Source organism: Nomascus leucogenys, chromosome 4, assembly GCF_006542625.1.
Source record: "Nomascus leucogenys isolate Asia chromosome 4, Asia_NLE_v1, whole genome shotgun sequence".
In the NCBI taxonomy this organism is placed as follows: Eukaryota; Metazoa; Chordata; class Mammalia; order Primates; family Hylobatidae; genus Nomascus; species Nomascus leucogenys.
Genome location: NC_044384.1, coordinates 82489784 through 82508850, shown reverse-complemented (window position 1 = coordinate 82508850; position 19067 = coordinate 82489784). Strand labels below are relative to the sequence as shown.

Here is a 19067-nt window from a genome sequence, read left to right as displayed (position 1 = left end):
CCCACATCTCTATGGCAAACGGCCCCCCAGGGGTTCTATCTCTGAGGAAGCTCAACACAGAAGTCCAGACCAGCCTGGCAGGGAGGGATGCTGGCCTCACCCAGTAGGGCTGAGGGAGATGGGGAGGAGGGCTCATCTCCTCCCAGGTACACACCTGTGAGCCCTGAGTGGGAGTCAGGGGAGACAGAGCTTGACAAGCTGGGAGGAGAGCTGTCTGTCTGCCTGTCTGTCTTCCAAGTGGAATCCTGGGGTGGAGCAGGCAGGTAGAGGCTGCCTCACTTGTCAGAATTAGCAAGTTCCACAGTTGGGCAACACTCAGCCACACATCAGATACAGACACATGTGCACACGCGTCCTGCCTCCAGACTGATAGGGTCACACCTGCACTTACACAGGCTGCATGGTGACATGAATATACAGGGACACACACATGCAGGGCACTCAGCCGCACATGGGGCAGGCACCTGGCCCTCTACTCATCCCCGAAAAGCAGACACCCATATACCCTCACAACGGGCTATGCATAGCCCAATGCTAGCACACACAGCCCAGCACGCGGGCACGTTCGCTCAGCCCCCGGGCGGGTGCGCCAGCCCTCTGGGTCTGTTCCAAGTTGGAGCCTCTCACGTGAGGCCCAATGTGTCATTTCCAAACAGAAGGAATCTAGCTCTCTCGCAGCAGGGAGGAAGAGCAGGGTGTGTAGTTGGGTGGGTGGGTGCGTGGGCATGTGCAGGGGGGAGGGCGTGTGTGTGAGGGAAGCAGGCATGTGAATACCGGGGCATGTGTTTTGGGGCATGGTGCACATGGGCTGGGGGCTCTAAGGTTGGGTGGGGGGAGGAGCCCAAGGAAACAGTGTGCCTTTGTGAGGGTGTGTGTGCCGCCGGGTCTGTGCAGTGGGTGTGGGTGTTTGTCTCCCTGTATCCGCCTTCTCTCCCGTCCTGGACTTTTAGCCTTCCTGGGCTTGCCTTCCTCATGTCCTTCCTCCTCCCTCTTGGGGCTCAAATTGGGTGCCCTGGTGAAGGAGGGGGGCACACTCCAGAACCTAGTCCAACCCCAGACGCTGCCTGAGGCTTCCCTCCAGCTCCCCTCCCTTCCTTTTCTCCCTTTCCTCCCTCCCTCTCTTTCCCTTTCTCCCTCCCCGCTAAGGCTGGCGTGCCAGGGGGTGGGACATGCCAATCACTGGCTGTGCCTCTCCCGCTGCCAGCACAGGGCGCAGCTCCCCCTGGGAGCCAGGTGTTTGGGTCCCTGGAGACGCCGCCGGCCCCCAGGGAGGCAGTGGGGCTGAGGACCCTACAGACCCCTCTTCAGCCCCGTGGTGAGTACATTTGGGAGGGCTTGGGAGGGGCTGCACTGAGGTAGAGGGTAGCAGGGTCCTGGGGAGCGGGGGAGGGCAGGGACTAAGATGAGATGGAAATAGGGATGGACTCACAGAGATAGGAGGAGGCCAGGGAGGGGTCTAGAGGGCAAGGGGGCTCTGTAGCATTGAACACTGGCTGCTCCAAACACTCGGCCTCCTGGCTTTGAGTGGATGTATCTAATGTTTTTCTGGGCTTCGGCTGGCAGAGGAGATGGAGACCCCCCTCAGGAAACTGGACCTGAGGCCCAGAAGGGATTAGGCTGCCTGGTAGCAAGCAGAACCCCCAACACCCTAGGGGCAGAGTGGGAAGGGCAAAGGGCCAGGAAGCAGCCCTTGCCTCCAGCATCCTGTGGGAGGTTGACCCCCATCTTGATGTGGGTGCCAGTCCCAGAACCTCCTGCTCTCCTCCCTCAGGGCACCCTGAAACCCACCACCCCTGTCCACCTCAGCTCCCCCGAGATGGACTGAATCAGGCTGCTGGCCAGACAGAGAAGCTAGAAGCCAAGGTGGGTGTCAGGCCAGAAGCCAGCAGGAGACCAGGCAAAGAGCCCCAGGGCTCTTTGGGGACAAATGGGCATGTGGATGGCCACACTGGCCAGGGAAGGTGGCCCTGACGTGTGCAGGGGCCCAGAGGACCCTCCTTATGTTTCTAGTATCTTGGGCTCCCGCAGGGTGGGTCTCAGTCCTATATCCGGGCAATGCACGGATACCAATGGGCACCCATGCCAGGTACTCACCCCAGTGCCCGCAGACTGCACAATGTGGGGATGGGCTAGGGGCCAGGAACTCTGATGCTTGTAGAGTTGTCAGCTCCTGGGCAGGCCAGCTGGGGAGGGGGTCGTCAGCTCTCATTAAGTCATCCAGACATGTGCAGCTTAGAGGTTATCAGAGCCAATGGAGAGGGGTTCACATCTTTGCACAAAACACATCTGCAGCTCCACCCAGACTGACCCAGGACCCCTGCCCAACTGGCTGGAAGGAGTCGGGCAGTCTCCAGTGGCCAGACAGTCTCCTTTCTCGGGGTAATCAGCTGTTCACTGGGCTGTCAGATGAGAGTTCTCTGCCCTCTGACCTCAGCCACCAGGCAAGCTGCAGTCGTTATCGGGGCTGAGATATGAAAGGGAAGGAGGTAGTGAAATGGGCTGCAGAAGATGTGAGTCTTGGCTCGCAGCTGACAGCTGGCGGTTGGAGTTCTGAGAATTGGATTCTGAAGTGTAATGGGGAGACCAAAGTGTCAAGAAAGGGCTAACCAGAGGTCATGTCAGACCTAGAAAGGAGGCTTTCTATTGTATGGAGGGACTGAGGCTGAGAAAGGGAAAGGGACGCGCTCATGGTAGGAGAAGGGATTTGTAGGGATCCAGTTGGGGCTTGGACCCCTTCTCCGCATCCTCAGCACAATACGGCGCTGCCGCCTCCATGAGCAGGAAGACGGGGTGGGAGAGCAGGGGGCGCAATAAGCTCTGAGACGCAGAAGCTTGGGCTCCCAGCAGGTGGGGAGAGGTGGGTGAATTGCGCTGGGTTTCTGCTCTGCTGTGGTGCCATGGTGATGCCTACAAGGATGGAGGAGGGAGGGAGAGAGAAGAAAGGAAATGAGGAGGGGAGTGCAAGGAGCCAGGAGCAGGGGGCTTGCGGAGAGGAGGATGAGGGACCCAGAACCTCTGATGCCACACTGGCAGAGTGAGGTCTAGGGTCCAGCTGCTCATGCCCAGGCTTTGGCATGGTCTGGCCAAAGTTAGGCAACTGCTTAAGATCCATCATGGGTGAGCAAATTTGGCAGTGATTCTAGGGCTGACGCTCCTCTTCCAGCTAAGCGGTATGTTTTATGTAGCATTTAACTGATGGCTGCTGCCCTCCACAAGGCTAGTTAGCCCTCCCAATGGCAACTGTTGAGCCTTAAAACTGTGATAAATTCTATCTGTTTACTCCCTCATTCCCAAAGCCAGATATCAGGGGTGGAAGTTTTGTGCACTTTAATGGGTCAAGAGCTGCCGTCAAAGAAAAGTTAACCCCAAGGGGAGAGCTGCCTCGTATGGGCTGGCTTCTGGGGTCAGGCCCTAGCAGAAGGGACCAGTGAATAGACATGGCCAAAAGGAGCGCCCTCCTCATATGTGAGGCCTCAGGTGCCCAACCCCACAGCCCCCTCCACATACCTCCTGCTCCCCAATATTATCCCCTCTCCCTAACCAGGACTCTACCAGCTTCCAGGCCCAGAATCACAAGATGTCTCCGCTCCTCCCTCCTAAATCTCTTCCCCAGCATCCCCTCATTCCCTCCCTCCTCTTCTGTGCTCTTTAGCCAGTGGTAAGTTCAGAAAAGCCTGGTGTTCAGGAATCCCTCTCCCCATTTCCCTTTCCCTGCCTCCCCCAGTGGTTCTCTCTGCTCCCAGTTGCTCTCATGAGCCAGATCCCCAGCCCCTAGGGATCGGTCCTGGGCGCTGGCAGTCAACAGTCTGGCCTGCTGTAATAAAGGCTCTGACCTCATCCCTTAACCCTTAGAGCCCAGGCTAACATTCTCCTCTCCCCAGTGACAAATGCTTTGGCACGTCCATGTCTGTCCTGGCACCTCACTTAGCTTCCCTGCAGCTGGGTGAGGCAGGGTTTCCTTGGTCCATTTTACAGACAAAGATGCTCTTGGCTGTTTTTCTCCTATGCTCTCCAGCCAGGCAGGGCCTCACTCAGGGAAGCAGGGACCCGGCAGATGAGATGCGGGAGCTCGAGGGAGAAGAGGGGCCTCTGGACCATGCTCTGGACCTGGTCCTGACCCCCACAGGCTCACCCTCAGGCTCCAGGGTCTGAAGTTGAGTACACACATGTACATTTATTCCACAAGTATTTATTGAGCAACTACTATGTGCCAAGCCCTGGGATAAAGCATTGAATGAGACAGACACAGCCCTTACCCTGCCCTTTAAAGAGCTCCAGTAGACCCACCCTCTTCCCACAGCACTGTCACCACACATCACACAGATATACGACGGACACTGCCGCGCACACAAGGAGGCCAGATTCTGAAAGAAGGACCGATTGCTCACCGTTAACTGATTCAAAGTAGGGCTTGAGTAAGCCAGCTGAGGTGGGCAAGGAGGCTGGAAAACTCCCCCAACCCCTCAAGAGTAGGAGTAGGGTTTGAGAGGTTGGTCTCGGAGGCAGATGGCCTGGATCCAAATCCTGGTTGGATCGCCGATGAGCTGTAAGGTCCTTCAGGTCTTGAAGCCTCAGGTTAGGCCTTTTGCAAACTGGAGATAGCAGGACCTACTTCACAAGGAGTTGTAAGAGGTAGATTAGATCGAGTTTATAATGTTTATGTATATAATGCTTAGAGCCATGTCTGGTATATAGTATGCAGCCAGTAAATACCAGTTACTGTAATATGAGTAATTTTTCTTTGCTGCTATTATGTGTAAGGAGTATTAGTGATATTATTAAAGGCTTCTAACAGCCTTCATCAGGAGGCCACAGTCCTGGAGAGAAGCCCCTCCTTGCTTCCTCACTATCTTCCTGAACTGCAGGTGAAACACCCTCTGAGGATGAGTCCCCACAAAGCTATGGACCCACCTCCACCATTCCCAGCGTTGCTCAGCAATGCATATACCCTCACACACAAACACTCATCCTAGGAGTTCACCCCATTCCACAGAAGGGCCACCAGGTCAGGACGGTCATTTACCCAAGGTCACATAGCAAGAAAAGAGCTGGCAGCTAGGCAGAGGCAGTGCCAAGGACTGCCTTGGGGGGTCTTCCTGCTGCCCACTGCAATCCCCATTGACAAACTCACCGCATATGTGAGCCCCAGCCCCCACGGATGCCTTCACAGGACGTGCCCTGCAAATCCAGCTTCAAGCCCCCTTTTCAACCAGCTGGCAGTCCTAAGTCCCTCCTTTTTTAGGGATTCTAGAGCTACCACTGAACCCCATACCCTAACCCTCAGCCTAGGGCTGGTCTCCCCAGGGGAATCTGCCACAATCATGGGAAACCAGATTCTTTCACAGCCACAATCTCACTGATCCCACAGGGGCCTTGGACAGGTAGAAGACTGCCCCACATCGACAGTTAAGGAGACTTGGACAAGGTCACACAGAAGGGACTAGAGCACGTCTCCAGGAACCTTCTCCTGAGCTCTTTCTCTGTCCAAGAGAGGGCTGGGGGTGAGGACCTCTGCTTCTGATATAGAGGAAAGGCAGTCATTCATTGATGGGTCTGTTCTTGGGCTGCGTCATAGGGGGCAGAAGATCTAGATGGTGGCAAGAATCAGGTTCCAATTCTCTGGAACCTCTGGTGACTTCTCTACCTGCCACCTGTCCCAGGTGAGAGGCCTTAGCCCTCATCCGAATAAGTGGGGCAGAGGGGTTTTGCCAAGGTGGAAAGAACACAGGCTTGGAGCCCACAGGTCTGGGTCAGAATCCCACCTCCACCACTTCTGTGGGACCATCAGAAATCTACTTTGCACCCTGAGCCTCAATGCCCTTACCTATAATATAAAGATAGAGCCCCCCATGGGATGTCCACTGAGGTGTCCTGTGATTAAGGGAAAGAATATATATTAAGTGCCTGCCACCAGGAGGCATTAATTATGGTGGTTAGCAATATGACTATTAAAATGGGAGATTTGGAAGGAATTTCCAGACATCAAGGCAAGGGACTGCCGGCTTCCTCACCTCCAAGGACTCCTCTAGGAGAGGTCCTCACCTCCAAAGACTCCTTGAGTTACTTCTTCTCACAAGCCGCCTGTTCTGAAAGCATTTTTTAATTCACCAAAGTTGTAGCTAGCCTTGTGATAGGCACTGTATTCCCAACCTGAGTTGATGTCATTTCCAGCCCCAAGTGAGATAATGTAAGTGAGCCTTCAGCCTTGCCTCAGGGACTTGGGTTCTTTCTGTTCAGCACCTTGAGATGTTGGTTTCCGGACTCTGTAAAATCTCCCCAGACACCAGGCTTGTCCAACTCCTCCATTGCAAATGAGCAAACTGGGAACCAGAGTAGGGGCATGCCTGGGGTCTGGAGGGGAAACGGCATGGTGGGAAGAGGCTGGGCACTGGATCAGGAGAAGGAGTGGAGAATAACAACAGGGCCAGGCGCAGTGGCTCATGCCTGTAATCCCAGCACTTTGGGAGGCCAAGGCAGGTGGATCACCTGAGGTCAGGAGTTCGAGACCAGCCTTGCCAACATGGTGAAACCCTGTCTCTACTAAAAATACAAAAATTAGCTGAGTGTGGTGGCAGGAGCCTATAATACCAGCTACTCGGGAGGCTGAGGCAGGAGGATCGCTTGAATCCAGAAGGCAGAGGTTGCAGCGAGCTGAGATCACATCATTACACTCCAGCCTGGGTGACGGAGTGAGAGTCCATCTTAAAATAATAATAATAATAATAACAACAATAAGGCTTTAACTTTTTAACTGAGTGTCTGTTTCAGTGCCAGGCACTCTGAACAGTATCATCCTCACAGCTGGGGATGAGGGCAGCAGGGGAATGAAAGGTTGACTAGTTACTGATGGTCACACAGCAAGGAAGGCTCAGCGCCGAGCTTCAAACCCAAGACTGGGAACTACAAGGCCAGGACTAGGGTGAATCAAGCGAGGCACTCGCTTCGGAGCAAAATTTAAGAGGGGGACATAAAAATACTCACTAATCAAGAGAAATAATATCATAATAATATTTTTTTAAATCAAATAGCAAATTCCAGCCCACAGGCTGGCTGGCTGTTTTTGTAACTAAAGTTTTATTGGAACCAGGGTCAGGATTAGGGTGAGGTGAGTGAGAAAGGGCTGTGCAAGTGCAGGGTGGACCCTGTCTTTATTTAACATGTTGTTCATCTTGGATTTTTTTGCATTAACTTCCATTTTTGTAAATATTACATTAAAATATTTTCTTGATTACTAAGTTTTGGGGCACCCCTTACATTTTGCATTGGAGGCAAGTGCCTGTTTTTCACCTTACCCTAGTCCTAGCCTGCTGAGGTATAAGGAGTCAAGCTTTTTTTTTTTTTTTTTTTTTTTTGAGACAGGGCCTCACGCTGTCACCCAGGCTGGAGTGCAGTGGCATGATCGCAGCTCACTGCAACCTCTGCCTCCTGGGCTCAAGTGATCTTCCTGCCTCAGCCTCCCAAGTAGCTGGGACCATAGGTGCCCACCACCATGCCCGGCTAATTTTTATATTTTTAGTAGAGACAGGGTTTCACCAAGATGCTGAGGCTGGTCTCGAACTCATGTGATCCGTCTTCCTCAACCTCCCAGAGTGCTAGGATTACAGGCGTGAGCCACCATGCCAGGCCTAAGGAGTCAAGCTTTAAAGGCTGCACCATGCCCAGGCAGATGAGAGGCCCCTGCAGCAGGGCAGGGTGCAGCCTCTCAGGCTAGCGACCTCCTCTTGTCTAACTCAGCCTTTGCAGGTCTTTGCCCAGGGCCCAGGGCTACAGAGCTGATCCAAACTACCAGGAGAGTATGGCATGGAGGGCAGTACCCAATCTAGGAGCCAGGAGACCTTGGACTAGACAATGCGTTCTACTCCCTTTTCTCTGGGCCTCAGCTGCTCCCTGTGAGCAATGGGCATTAAATAGCACTGAGCTCAGAAGATGACAGTGACAAGAATTGCACAAATTCTCAAATTCCCCAGTGGCCTCACTGGGGAATGCCCCAGCCTAATCCCAGCCTCCAGCCCAGTGGTTGACTTTGTTTAAGGGAAAGGGTACAGCAAAACTCAGTAATCAAGACAAATCATATTTTAATGTAATATTTTTAGAATTCAAATTAGCAAACTATGATTCCCCAGGCTGGTCTTCGGTTTTTGTAAATGAAATTTCATTGGAACAAACTGCTTGGGCTCAAATCCTAGTTCCTACCTTCCTTGCATGATCTTGTACAAATTCCCTTGCTTTTCTCAGTCTCAGCTTCCTTATCTATAAAATGGAGACAATAGGCCAGGCGCGGTGGCTCATGCCTGTAATCCCAGCACTTTGGGAGGCCAAGGCAGGCGGATCACAAGGTCAGGAGATCAAGACCATCCTGGCTAACACGGTGAAACCCTGTCTCTACTAAAAATACAAAAATTTAGCCAGGCGTGGTGGTGGCGGGCCCCTGTAGTCCCAGCTACTCAGGAGGCTGAGGCAGGAGAATGGCGTGAACCCGGAGGCGGAGGTTGCAGTGAGCCAAGATTGTGCCACTGCACTCCAGCCTGGGTGACAGAGCAAGACTCCATCTCAAAAAAAAAAAAAAGAAAAAGAAAATGGAGACAATAGCTGCAGTGAGCCGAGATTGTGCCACTGCACTCCAGCCTGTATGACAGAGTGAGACTCCATCTCAAAAAAAAATGGAGACAACAGCCATCCCTTGATCCTAGGCTCCTGTTAAGATTAAATAAAATGGCTGGGCACGGTGGTTCATGCCTGTAATCCCAGCACTTTGGGAGGCCGAGGCGGGTGGATCACGAGGTCACAAGATCAAGACCAGCCTGACCAACATGGTGAAACCCCATCTCTACTAAAAATAGAAAAATTAACTGGGCATGGTGGCATGCGCCTGTAATCTCAGCTACTCGGGAGGCTGAGGCAGGAGAATTGCTTGAACCTGGGAAGCAGAGGTTGCAGTGAGCCAAGATTGTGCCACTGCACTCCAGCCTGGTGACGGAGCGAGACTCCGTCTCAAAAAAAAAAAAAAAAAAAAAGATTAAATAAGATTATGCATATAAACCCTTTAACAGCAACTGGCACTCAGGGAGCTCTCAATAACAACGATGAGCATTATTATTACTAGTTGCTATTGTCATAGTACCAGACATTTCTTTTTTTTTTTTTTGAGACAGAGTTTCACTCTTGTTGCCCAGGCTGGAGTGCAATGGCACAATCTTGGCTCACCACAACCTCTGCTTCCTGGGTTCAAGCAATTCTCCTGCCTCAGCCTCCAGAGTAGCTAGGATTACAGCCATGTACCACCACACCTGGCTAATTTTGTATTTTTAGTAGAGACAGAGTTTCACTATGTTGGCCAGGCTGGTCTCGAACTCCCGACCTCAGGTGATCCACCCGCCTCGGCCTCCCAAACTGCTGGGATTACAGGCGTGAGCCACCACACCCAGCCAAGAAGTAGACATTTCTAGGCAGCCTAGCACCCTCATTGCTACACATCCTGAGAGTTAAAGGAGACCTACTGTTTACCATGTGCCAGGGCCATTCTAAGCATCTTACATGCATTGATTCATTTAATCCTCATCGCCTGAAAAGAGGTGACAGTCTTGCTAATGGGTATTATCCCATTTTTCAGTTGAGGAAACCTAGGCATATAGAAGTTATATCGACCGGGCGCAGTGGCTCACGCTTGTAATCCCAGCACTTTGGGAGGCCGAGGCGGGCGGATCATGAGGTCAGGAGATCAAGACCACGGTGAAACCCCGTCTCTACTAAAAATACAAAAAAAAAAATTAGCCGGGCGTGGTGGCAGGCGCCTGTAGTCCCAGCTACTTGGAGAGGCTGAGGCAGGAGAATGGCGTGAACCCGGGAGGCAGAGCTTGCAGTGAGCCGAGATTGCGCCACTGCACTCCAGCCTGGGCGACAGAGCGAGACTCCGTCTCAAAAAAAAAAGAAGTTATATCACTAGCAATAATCACACATCCAGTGAATAGGATAGACTGGATTCAAATCCAGACAGTCTGGCTCCGGAGTCCAGGTTGCACATGCCCCCTCATGTGCAAACTGTCCCAGACACACAAGCACACACTGCCAGCCACAGTCCTTGCTTATTCTGTCCCCCACTGAACTCGCCACGCTGTCAGTGACTTGCACACACTGAGGGTTCACGGCAAGCCATGGAGATGCCCTCAGCCACAAACCACCCAGGCCACCTATCACAGCTGCCTGTCACAGGCCAGGTGCCCAAGGAACACCAGGGCTCAGTGGACCCTTGCCCAACATCTCTCCCTTGGAATTTTCCCAACAATATAGCCCCTGGAGGCCACAGCTGAGGGTCAGGGGCTCCTCAAGCTCTTCAATGGACAGATGGATGCCTGAGGCCCAGAGCAGGAAGGGACCCACCAAATCACATGGCAGCAAGCCCCTGGCTGAGCTGCCTGGACCCTTACCCTTCCATCTGGCTTCACTGTGGCTATGGGGGCCTCCTGCCCAGCCAGCAGGTTGTTAAGGGCCCTGGCCTTTCTCTTTACCCAGCCTTAGTGCCTGGACCAGATTCCAGATCCAAGAAAAGTCTGGGGGATCTTCCCATTCCCCTTGCTTCTCCCCGCTCAGCTGGGGCCCAGGAGCAGAGCCAGGAGAGGGAGGGAAGCCTCCCACACCCCATGGGTCCAGACCCCCAATGAGCTAGGAGCCGAGGCCCTCATCCCTGCTTCCTGCTTTTGCCCCCCAGACCTCCTTCTTTTTTTTTTTTTTTTTTTTTTGAGACGGAGTCTCGCTCTGTTGCCCAGGCTGGAGTGCAGTGGCGCAGTCTTGACTCACTGCAACCTCCACCTCCCAGGTTCAAGCGATTCTCCTGCCTCAGTCTCCCAAGTAGCTGGGACTACAGACGCGCACCACCACGCCCAGCTAATTTTTTGTATTTTTAGTAGAGATGGGGTTTCACCATGTTAGCCAGGATGGTCTCGATCTCCTGACCTCGTGATCCACCTGCCTCTGCCTCCCAAAGTGCTGGGATTATAGGCGTGAGCCACAGCACCGGCCTGCCCCAGACCTTCTTACTACCAACTGAGTGTCTGAGTCCAGCACAATTTTCCTTGCTGCCCTCATAGGGAATTCAATTCAGCCCCAAATACCACCCCCTACATACATATGTAAACCCACATGCACAGAAAAACGTGCAGAAAAAAAATACACACACGCACACACCCCTAAGGCCCCTCTGTTCCCATCTCTCTCTGTTTATCTTCTCAGGAACTCCCCTTTCTTCCCATCTCTCCTTATTAGTGGAAAAGTCCCACTGGAGCACCACATACCCAGGGGGAGTGAGAATGGCTTCTTTTCTTTCTTTCCTCTTTTAGGACACATTTCTGTTCTTGCGGGTTCTTATCATATTTACTATCTCTGTCACCATGGCCAAGCCTTGCAGCTGCTCAGAGCCACAGTTCCTTCATAGTGAGATGGGCATAATAAGAGCCCTTTCTCCTAGAGATTTACGACAGTTAAATTAGATAATTCGTTTAGGTGGTTAGTACTGTGTCTGGCATGCAGTGACTACTCAGTAAGCGAGGGCTTTAATAAAGTTGAGTGAAATGCTTTGAGAATTTGGCAGGACTGTATACAAAGTGAGTTTCCCAACTCCCGCAACCCAAGTTACGTAAGACAGGAATTTGTAGTAATTTCCCAGTGAGAAAATTGAGGCCCGGAGTCTGAACGGTAAAACTGGAATGAAGATTCAAATCCCTGGATCCCAAAGCCACTCCACACTGCTGGCAAATCCACTTATGGCTGGGAAAGTGCATGGTAAATGACAATGAGCGGGCACCAGTAAGGGAGGGTGATGCTATCTGGTCTGAAGCTCTGCAAGGGCAGGAATTACATCCCTAGCATCTCCCAATAAGGCCTATCAGAAATGTCCAGTGGCCCAACCAAAGCCCATGTCCTCTCTTTTCAGGTGATGACTTTCCTCTGAGGAAGCCCTGTAGCGTGCCTGGAGGAAGGGGCTCTCCAACCCCAGCCCCACCTAGCCACCATGAACACCTCAGCCCCACCTGCTGTCAGCCCCAACATCACCGTCCTGGCACCAGGAAAGGGTCCCTGGCAAGTGGCCTTCATTGGGATCACCACGGGCCTCCTGTCGCTAGCCACAGTGACAGGCAACCTGCTGGTACTTATCTCTTTCAAGGTCAACACGGAGCTCAAGACAGTCAATAACTACTTCCTGCTGAGCCTGGCCTGTGCTGACCTCATCATCGGTACCTTCTCCATGAACCTCTACACCACGTACCTGCTCATGGGCCACTGGGCTCTGGGCACGCTGGCTTGTGACCTCTGGCTGGCCCTGGACTATGTGGCCAGCAATGCCTCCGTCATGAATCTGCTGCTCATCAGCTTTGACCGCTACTTCTCCGTGACTCGGCCCCTGAGCTACCGCGCCAAGCGCACACCCCGCCGGGCAGCTCTGATGATCGGCCTGGCCTGGCTGGTTTCCTTTGTCCTCTGGGCCCCAGCCATCCTCTTCTGGCAGTACCTGGTAGGGGAGCGGACAGTGCTAGCTGGGCAGTGCTACATCCAGTTCCTCTCCCAGCCCATCATCACCTTTGGCACAGCCATGGCTGCCTTCTACCTCCCTGTCACAGTCATGTGCACGCTCTACTGGCGCATCTACCGGGAGACAGAGAACCGAGCACGGGAGCTGGCAGCCCTTCAGGGCTCCGAGACGCCGGGCAAAGGGGGTGGCAGCAGCAGCAGCTCAGAGAGGTCTCAGCCAGGGGCTGAGGGCTCACCAGAGACTCCTCCAGGCCGCTGCTGTCGCTGCTGCCGGGCCCCCAGGCTGCTGCAGGCCTACAGCTGGAAGGAAGAAGAGGAAGAGGACGAAGGCTCCATGGAGTCCCTCACATCCTCAGAGGGAGAGGAGCCTGGCTCCGAAGTGGTGATCAAGATGCCAATGGTGGACCCCGAGGCACAGGCCCCCACCAAGCAGCCCCCACGGAGCTCCCCAAATACAGTCAAGAGGCCGACTAAGAAAGGGCGTGATCGAGCTGGCAAGGGCCAGAAGCCCCGTGGAAAGGAGCAGCTGGCCAAGCGGAAGACCTTCTCGCTGGTCAAGGAGAAGAAGGCGGCTCGGACCCTGAGTGCCATCCTCCTGGCCTTCATCCTCACCTGGACGCCGTACAACATCATGGTGCTGGTGTCCACCTTCTGCAAGGACTGTGTTCCCGAGACCCTGTGGGAGCTGGGCTACTGGCTGTGCTACGTCAACAGCACCATCAACCCCATGTGCTACGCACTCTGCAACAAAGCCTTCCGGGACACCTTTCGCCTGCTGCTGCTTTGCCGCTGGGACAAGAGACGCTGGCGCAAGATCCCCAAGCGCCCTGGCTCCGTGCACCGCACTCCCTCCCGCCAATGCTGATGGTCCCCTCTCCTGCATCCCTCCACCCCAGTCCCCGGGAAAGGCCGGTGGGAAGAGGGCAGGGGCTGCATCCTCAGCCCCAGGGCCCTGCTCAGGCCTCACCTGGCTTCCCAGGCCCCTGGGTCACCTTCCTGGGCAGCCCAGAGAGACCCTGCCAACTTTCCAGACTTCGCTATTCCCAGGCAGGGAGGGAAACCCGGGGAACTGGTTTTTCTGTTCCCTGCTGGGTGGGAATGCGCTCTTCACCAGGAAGAAGGCCCGGGAGGAGGATCCGGGCTTTGGACTCCTTGTTTGCCTTTAGGCAGGAAGTCAGGAGCCAGCAGGGCAGGCCAGGAGAAAGAAGGCTTAACATTAAGTATTCCTGGGCCCAGCGGCGGCCCAGATTGCGGTGTGAGATGGTGCCCCCTGGGGGGCACAGCCAGAAACTGAACTGGCCACTGGGAGAAAAGCCTGATGACAGGGAGCTGGGGAATCCCCTCGCTTCGTAGGCAGAGCCTGCCCACCTGGGCCCTAGGCATACCCTCCAGGATTGTCCAGACCCCCTACAAATGTCCTCAGAGGGTCCCTAGGTGGGTCAACTCCAAGGCAAATGTCCAAGCATCAGCAAGACAATGACACTGGAGGGGTCCGGCTTGGCTAGTCACATATCAAGTCCCAAGGCAGCAACAGGACCAGGAGCCAGGTGTCCTGACTGTCCTACGATATCATTTTCCTGGGAGTGGGAGTCAAGTGTGCCTGCTATCCAGCCCCAAATCCATACCCCCTGCCCCAGAGAAGCCTCAGTCCCTCCCTCCTGGCTCACAGCCACCACCTGGATGGATCTGCTCCATGCAGATCTAGCCAGGCCTCCCGCATGCTGCCTGCCTCTGGCCCTGCCCCACACAGGCCTGGCCCAGCCAGCAGGTTCTCTCCTGTGAGCCCCCCAATCCAACCCATGCATGGCCTCCCAGCCACCCGGATCTCCAGGCCCATCCTGGCCCCAAATGTTCTTTCCTTTCATCCTCAGCAAGTGCTGAGTCTGTGAATAAAGCCACATAACCAGCGGGCACTAAGGGGCCTTCCTAACTGTGTTGGCTCAAGGCCTTGGTCTCAGGCCGGGGCTGGATGGGGCAGGGAGGGCCCAAGTACTTTGGAATGTGGGCCGTGGCCCTTAAAGTGGTTCTAGGAGGGCCAGCACTGCATGGTTGCATCTACTAAAGCCTGGGGACCCCAGCACCGTGGAGTCCCTGGCTCAGGTGAGTGGGGCTATAAAACGCAGACCTGACCTCTGGAAGTGAGGCAGCTAGGTGAAATAAACCAACCCTGCCCACATCCCTGCATATTCTCTATTGGCTTTGCCATACCCAGGGAGAACAGAACTCTTCCAAACCCCCATTTACACATGAGGAGATAAGGCCCAGAGATCCAGGGGGATTGTTCAGGGTTACCCCACAGAGCAACACCCAGACTTCCAGGCAATTCATAACCTCCTGACCCCTGGATTGAGTAGATGAGAGCCTAAAGTATTTAGGCCAAAACACTCCATCAGGATGACCCTCAGGTCAGGTTATAAGGCACTTCTTTGGTGAAGGGTCCCCAAAGCCCAACGCAAAGGAATTCTAGAGAGGTTAATCCCGTAGCCTGGAGTAGTGGTTTCCAAGACCATCACTGGGTTCAGTGATTTGCTAGAACGATGCATAGAACTCAGCAAAGCTTGAGACTGATTTGAGTAATAATAAAACTCCAGTCTCTCTCAAAAAAAAATAAAAATAAAAATAAAAATAAAAAAATTTATAAAAAAGAACTCAGCAAAGCTATTATCCTCACAGTTTATTACAGTGAAAGAACATAGAGCATAAAACAGCAACAGCAAAAGGTGCACAGAGCAGAGACCAGGAGAGACCAGATACAAACTTCCAGCTGTCCTCTCCCAGTGGAGTCATGCAGACAGTGCCCAGTCTTTCAAGCAATGATGTATGACAAAAAAAATGAAGTACTGCCAACCAAGAAAGCTCACCAGAGCTTTGGTGTCCAATGTTCTTACTGGAGGCTGGTCACGTAAGCATAGCTGACCACCCACATGGCTGACCTTACTTAGTCTCCAGCCCTTCCAGAAGTTAAACTGATACCATGTGGCCCAAGGAGCAAAGGTAAGCAAAAACACTTACCAGGCAGGATATTCCAAGGGTTTAGTGTTATCTTCCAGGAGCCAGGCAAGGCCAAACCTTTCTTTGAAATGTGCAAATGTGCAGGGTTCGGATAATCCAGACCTGCTGAGGGAATCTTTCAGTTCACAGTGGTTCTGACCAGTAGCCCCAGTATCACCTGGGAACTTGTTAGCTATGGGAATTCTCAGGGTCCCCCTAATTTACTAAATCAGAAACTCTGTGGAACTCGCCACCTATTTTTAACAAGCCCTCTAGGTGTTCTGATGCAGGGTAAAGTTTGAGAATCTTTGGCCTAGAGGGATGAGGTCCTGGGTGGAGCTAAGCCCTTGCAGAGGGAGGAGTGGGGATTCAGCCCCCTTGCAGCCGTTGGGACTCCCAGAAGCCTTTGGAAGAAAGCTTCCAACGTGATGGGAAATGATATCCATTGAAGATCTAAACAGGATAGGCTAGCCAGGAACTACAGCACTGTGAGAATGACCCTGCTGTTTGGACCTTCCTGTTTGGAAGGATCCAAACCCCATATCCCCTTCCCACCAGCACAGCTTACTGGGTTGTGAGCTCAAGATCCTAAGAGGGCCCCTCCCTTACCACTGCTCCCTCACAGCCCTAAGGCCCCTTTAAGGCTAAATGCCCTGCCCCATGTTAAAGGCGTTGAAACTGAGGTCCTGGGAGGCAGAAGGACTGAGCAAGCTGAGCAGTGCTGGGAGAACAGCAACTTTGGGGCCAGATTAACCTCGTCTCTACTGAAGGCCAGAAGTGGAGAGGATAAATCTGGTATTCACTTCAGGAATGGAGCTAGCAGTTCACACTTGTCCCTTGTCCCAGATGCAGGTCTGACCTGCCATGTCCCTCACTGAACAACCTTAGGCATGTCTCTTCTCAGTGTCTTCATCTCTGAAACGGGAACAAGCCCTTTGCAGAAGAGTTAGGAGGATGAGAGAGATCGTAGGGAAATGCCCTCAGTGGCTCTATGATCAGTGTTACTACGGCACAGGGCTGCTCGCCGGTAAACGCCAGAAACCAGGACTAGTTTCAGACCCAGCTCTGACCCTACACCTCCAGCCTGAGCTTTGAAAAGCCCATGCTCCCAGTCCAGGGAGAAGAAACTTAAATCCCATCATGGCTTGGTTAAAGGAGTTTGGGGGAAGAAGTTTCGGTGGGAGAGGGAGTGTGCATTCCAGGAAGGCTTCCCGGAGGTGGGGTCTGTGCCCTCAGTCCTCTGAAGCTAGATTCCTGCAGGCCCAGCTGCCAGAGAATTGGGGAAATGGGATAAGCCCAAAGAGAGAGTGGCTGGACATGGCAGCTGTCCACCCCAAACACTCCACCACTCCCCCGTTCTGAGAGTCTTTCTTGGCCCCAGAAACAAGGGCGACTACGCGCCTGAGCTGGAAATAGGGAAAGAATGAAGCGGCTTTGTGAATGCTGTCTTCCCCTCTACTGCTACCAACCCCTTCTCCGGCCTGGAGAAGTTAGGATCCTCTCTCCTCCTGCGCCACCTTCCTTCCACTCCCATCGTGTTGCTTTAGCGCCGTCTGCTGGCAATCACAGGAATAGCTCTGCCAAAACACGGCTCTTGGAAGCCGCCTGGGCCTGCTTATCAGACAAGACCACAGGACAAGATGGAGTAGGTGGTTTTGGCCACCCCAGTCCCTGCCCCCAAGTCTCAGCAGGTACATCACACCCCAGAAGAATCAGCTTCCTTGGATACCACTATCAACTTGCAGAGACAGGCCCTACCTCTCTGGCCCGTATACCAAATTCACCAACAAGGAGATAGAAGGTAGGGGGCTTGGCCTCTAGGAACAGCTCCATCTTCTCCTAATCCCCCATGGCCCCAGGCCTTTGGAATCCTTGGTTTTATTCTTAGGACACTGGCTGGGATTTCAAAGGACTCATGCTGATCCAACTGGAAATTTAGACAAGTACCTGCTCACCTTTAGAGCACAAAAGTCTTTTGAATGCCCAGGTACCCCACACCAGCCTCAGGCTCTAAGGGGCTTGAGGGAGCTTGAGGTTATTGCTTCTGACATCGTTGTTGTTAGCATATTTGGTAACATACACAAACTGGACAACCCCACAAATCAGACTGTCACACAAAATGGGCCTGAAAACAGTTCTCACTCTTCACTGTGAGTCCCTGTCCTTCCCCTGCCCTTGAGTTTCACTTTCTCTCTTGATATTCCTGGCCTGGCTAGCACCACCATTCACACAGTTGCTCAAACCAGAAAGCTGGGAGTCATCCCAGACTCCTTCTCTCTTTTACTCCCTGTACTCAGCCTATCTCCTGAATAGTTCCCAAATTCATCCAGTTTTCTGCATCTCCACTGCCTCCAAACTAGTCCAGGCTTCTTGCCTGAAGTGCCAAAAGAATCCCTTAATTCAGAGATTAGCAAATTTTTTCTGTAAAGGGCCAGATAGCAAATATTTTAGTTTTAGACTCTGCAGACCAAGAGACAAAATCAAGAATATTATGAAGGTACTCCAATATTACACAGTCTCTGTCACAACTATTCAACTCTGCTGATGCAGTCAAAAGCAGCCATAGACAATATATACTTAAATGAGCATGGCTGTGTTCCAAAAATATTTTCTTTGAATATCACTGAGATTTGAATTTCATATAATTTTTCTTGTGTCACAAATACTATTTTTGTTTATTTTTCAGCCTTCTAAAAATGCAAAATTCAGGCCAGGCGTGGTGGCTCATGCCTGTAATCCCAGCACTTTGGGAGACTGAGGTGGGCGAATTGCCTAAGGTCAGGAGTTCGAGACCAGTCTGGCCAACATGGTAAAACCCAGTCTCTACTAAAAATAAAAATAAAAAAAATTAGCCAGGCACAGTGGTGTGCGCCTGTAATCCCAGGTACTTGGGAGGCTGAGGCAGGGGAATTGCTTGAACACCAGGGAAGTGGAGGCGGCAGTGAGCCAAGATCGTGCCACTGCACTCCACCCTGGGCAACAGAGGGAAACTCCGTTTAAAAAAAAAATGCAAAATCCATTCTTAGCTAATGACTGGTACAAAAACAGGCCCACGAGACATAGTCGGCCAACACTGCCTTAATTGGTCCCACTCCCATCCATTCTCCATGCTCTAGCCAAGGTGATTTTGCCAAAACACAGATCTGATGCTTTCAACTCCTTGCTTACAGCTAGCCAATCGCTGAAAATAAAAATGCAAGCTCCTTAGCCTTCAAAAGGCTTCCCATTCAGCCCTACTTAATTCTTCAGCCTCTTCCGTGGCGCCTCCCCCCACAGACCTTAGTCCCAGCCTCTGGCACTCTCCCGGGCCTCACACAGGTCCTCAGCTTACTTCTTCATGGTTTTACTCCTTTCAGTTCCTTTGCTTGGAACAGTCTTTTCCTATTTCACCTGGGAAATGTACATGCTTCCTTCAAGAGCCAGAGAGAAAAAAACAGCCCCCACCTGAGAGGGTTGCAGGGTGTCCTCGGGGGAACAGCAGGTTTCGGATGAAGCCAGACGGTGGAGGAGATGGTCAGAGAAGAGGCTCAGATGCAGAGGCACTGGCAGACCAT

At 52.8% G+C, this 19067-nt stretch overlaps 1 protein-coding gene across 2 annotated transcripts; it reads left to right on the top strand.

The window, feature by feature from the left end:
- Positions 1-671: 671 nt before the first annotated feature.
- On the top strand, positions 672-14439 carry CHRM1 (cholinergic receptor muscarinic 1). Of its 2 annotated transcripts, XM_030810999.1 has the most exons (3): positions 672-695; positions 1205-1315; positions 11927-14439. In XM_030810999.1, exon 3 carries the CDS (start codon positions 12005-12007, stop codon positions 13385-13387), a length of 1383 nt encoding a protein of 460 aa, XP_030666859.1. In that variant the 5' UTR covers positions 672-695; positions 1205-1315; positions 11927-12004; the 3' UTR covers positions 13388-14439. The 2 variants fall into 2 exon arrangements, with proteins under 2 accessions (XP_030666859.1, XP_003274160.1); XM_003274112.4 differs by lacking the exon at positions 672-695 and having other exon boundaries at positions 993-1315.
- Positions 14440-19067: the final 4628 nt, after the last annotated feature.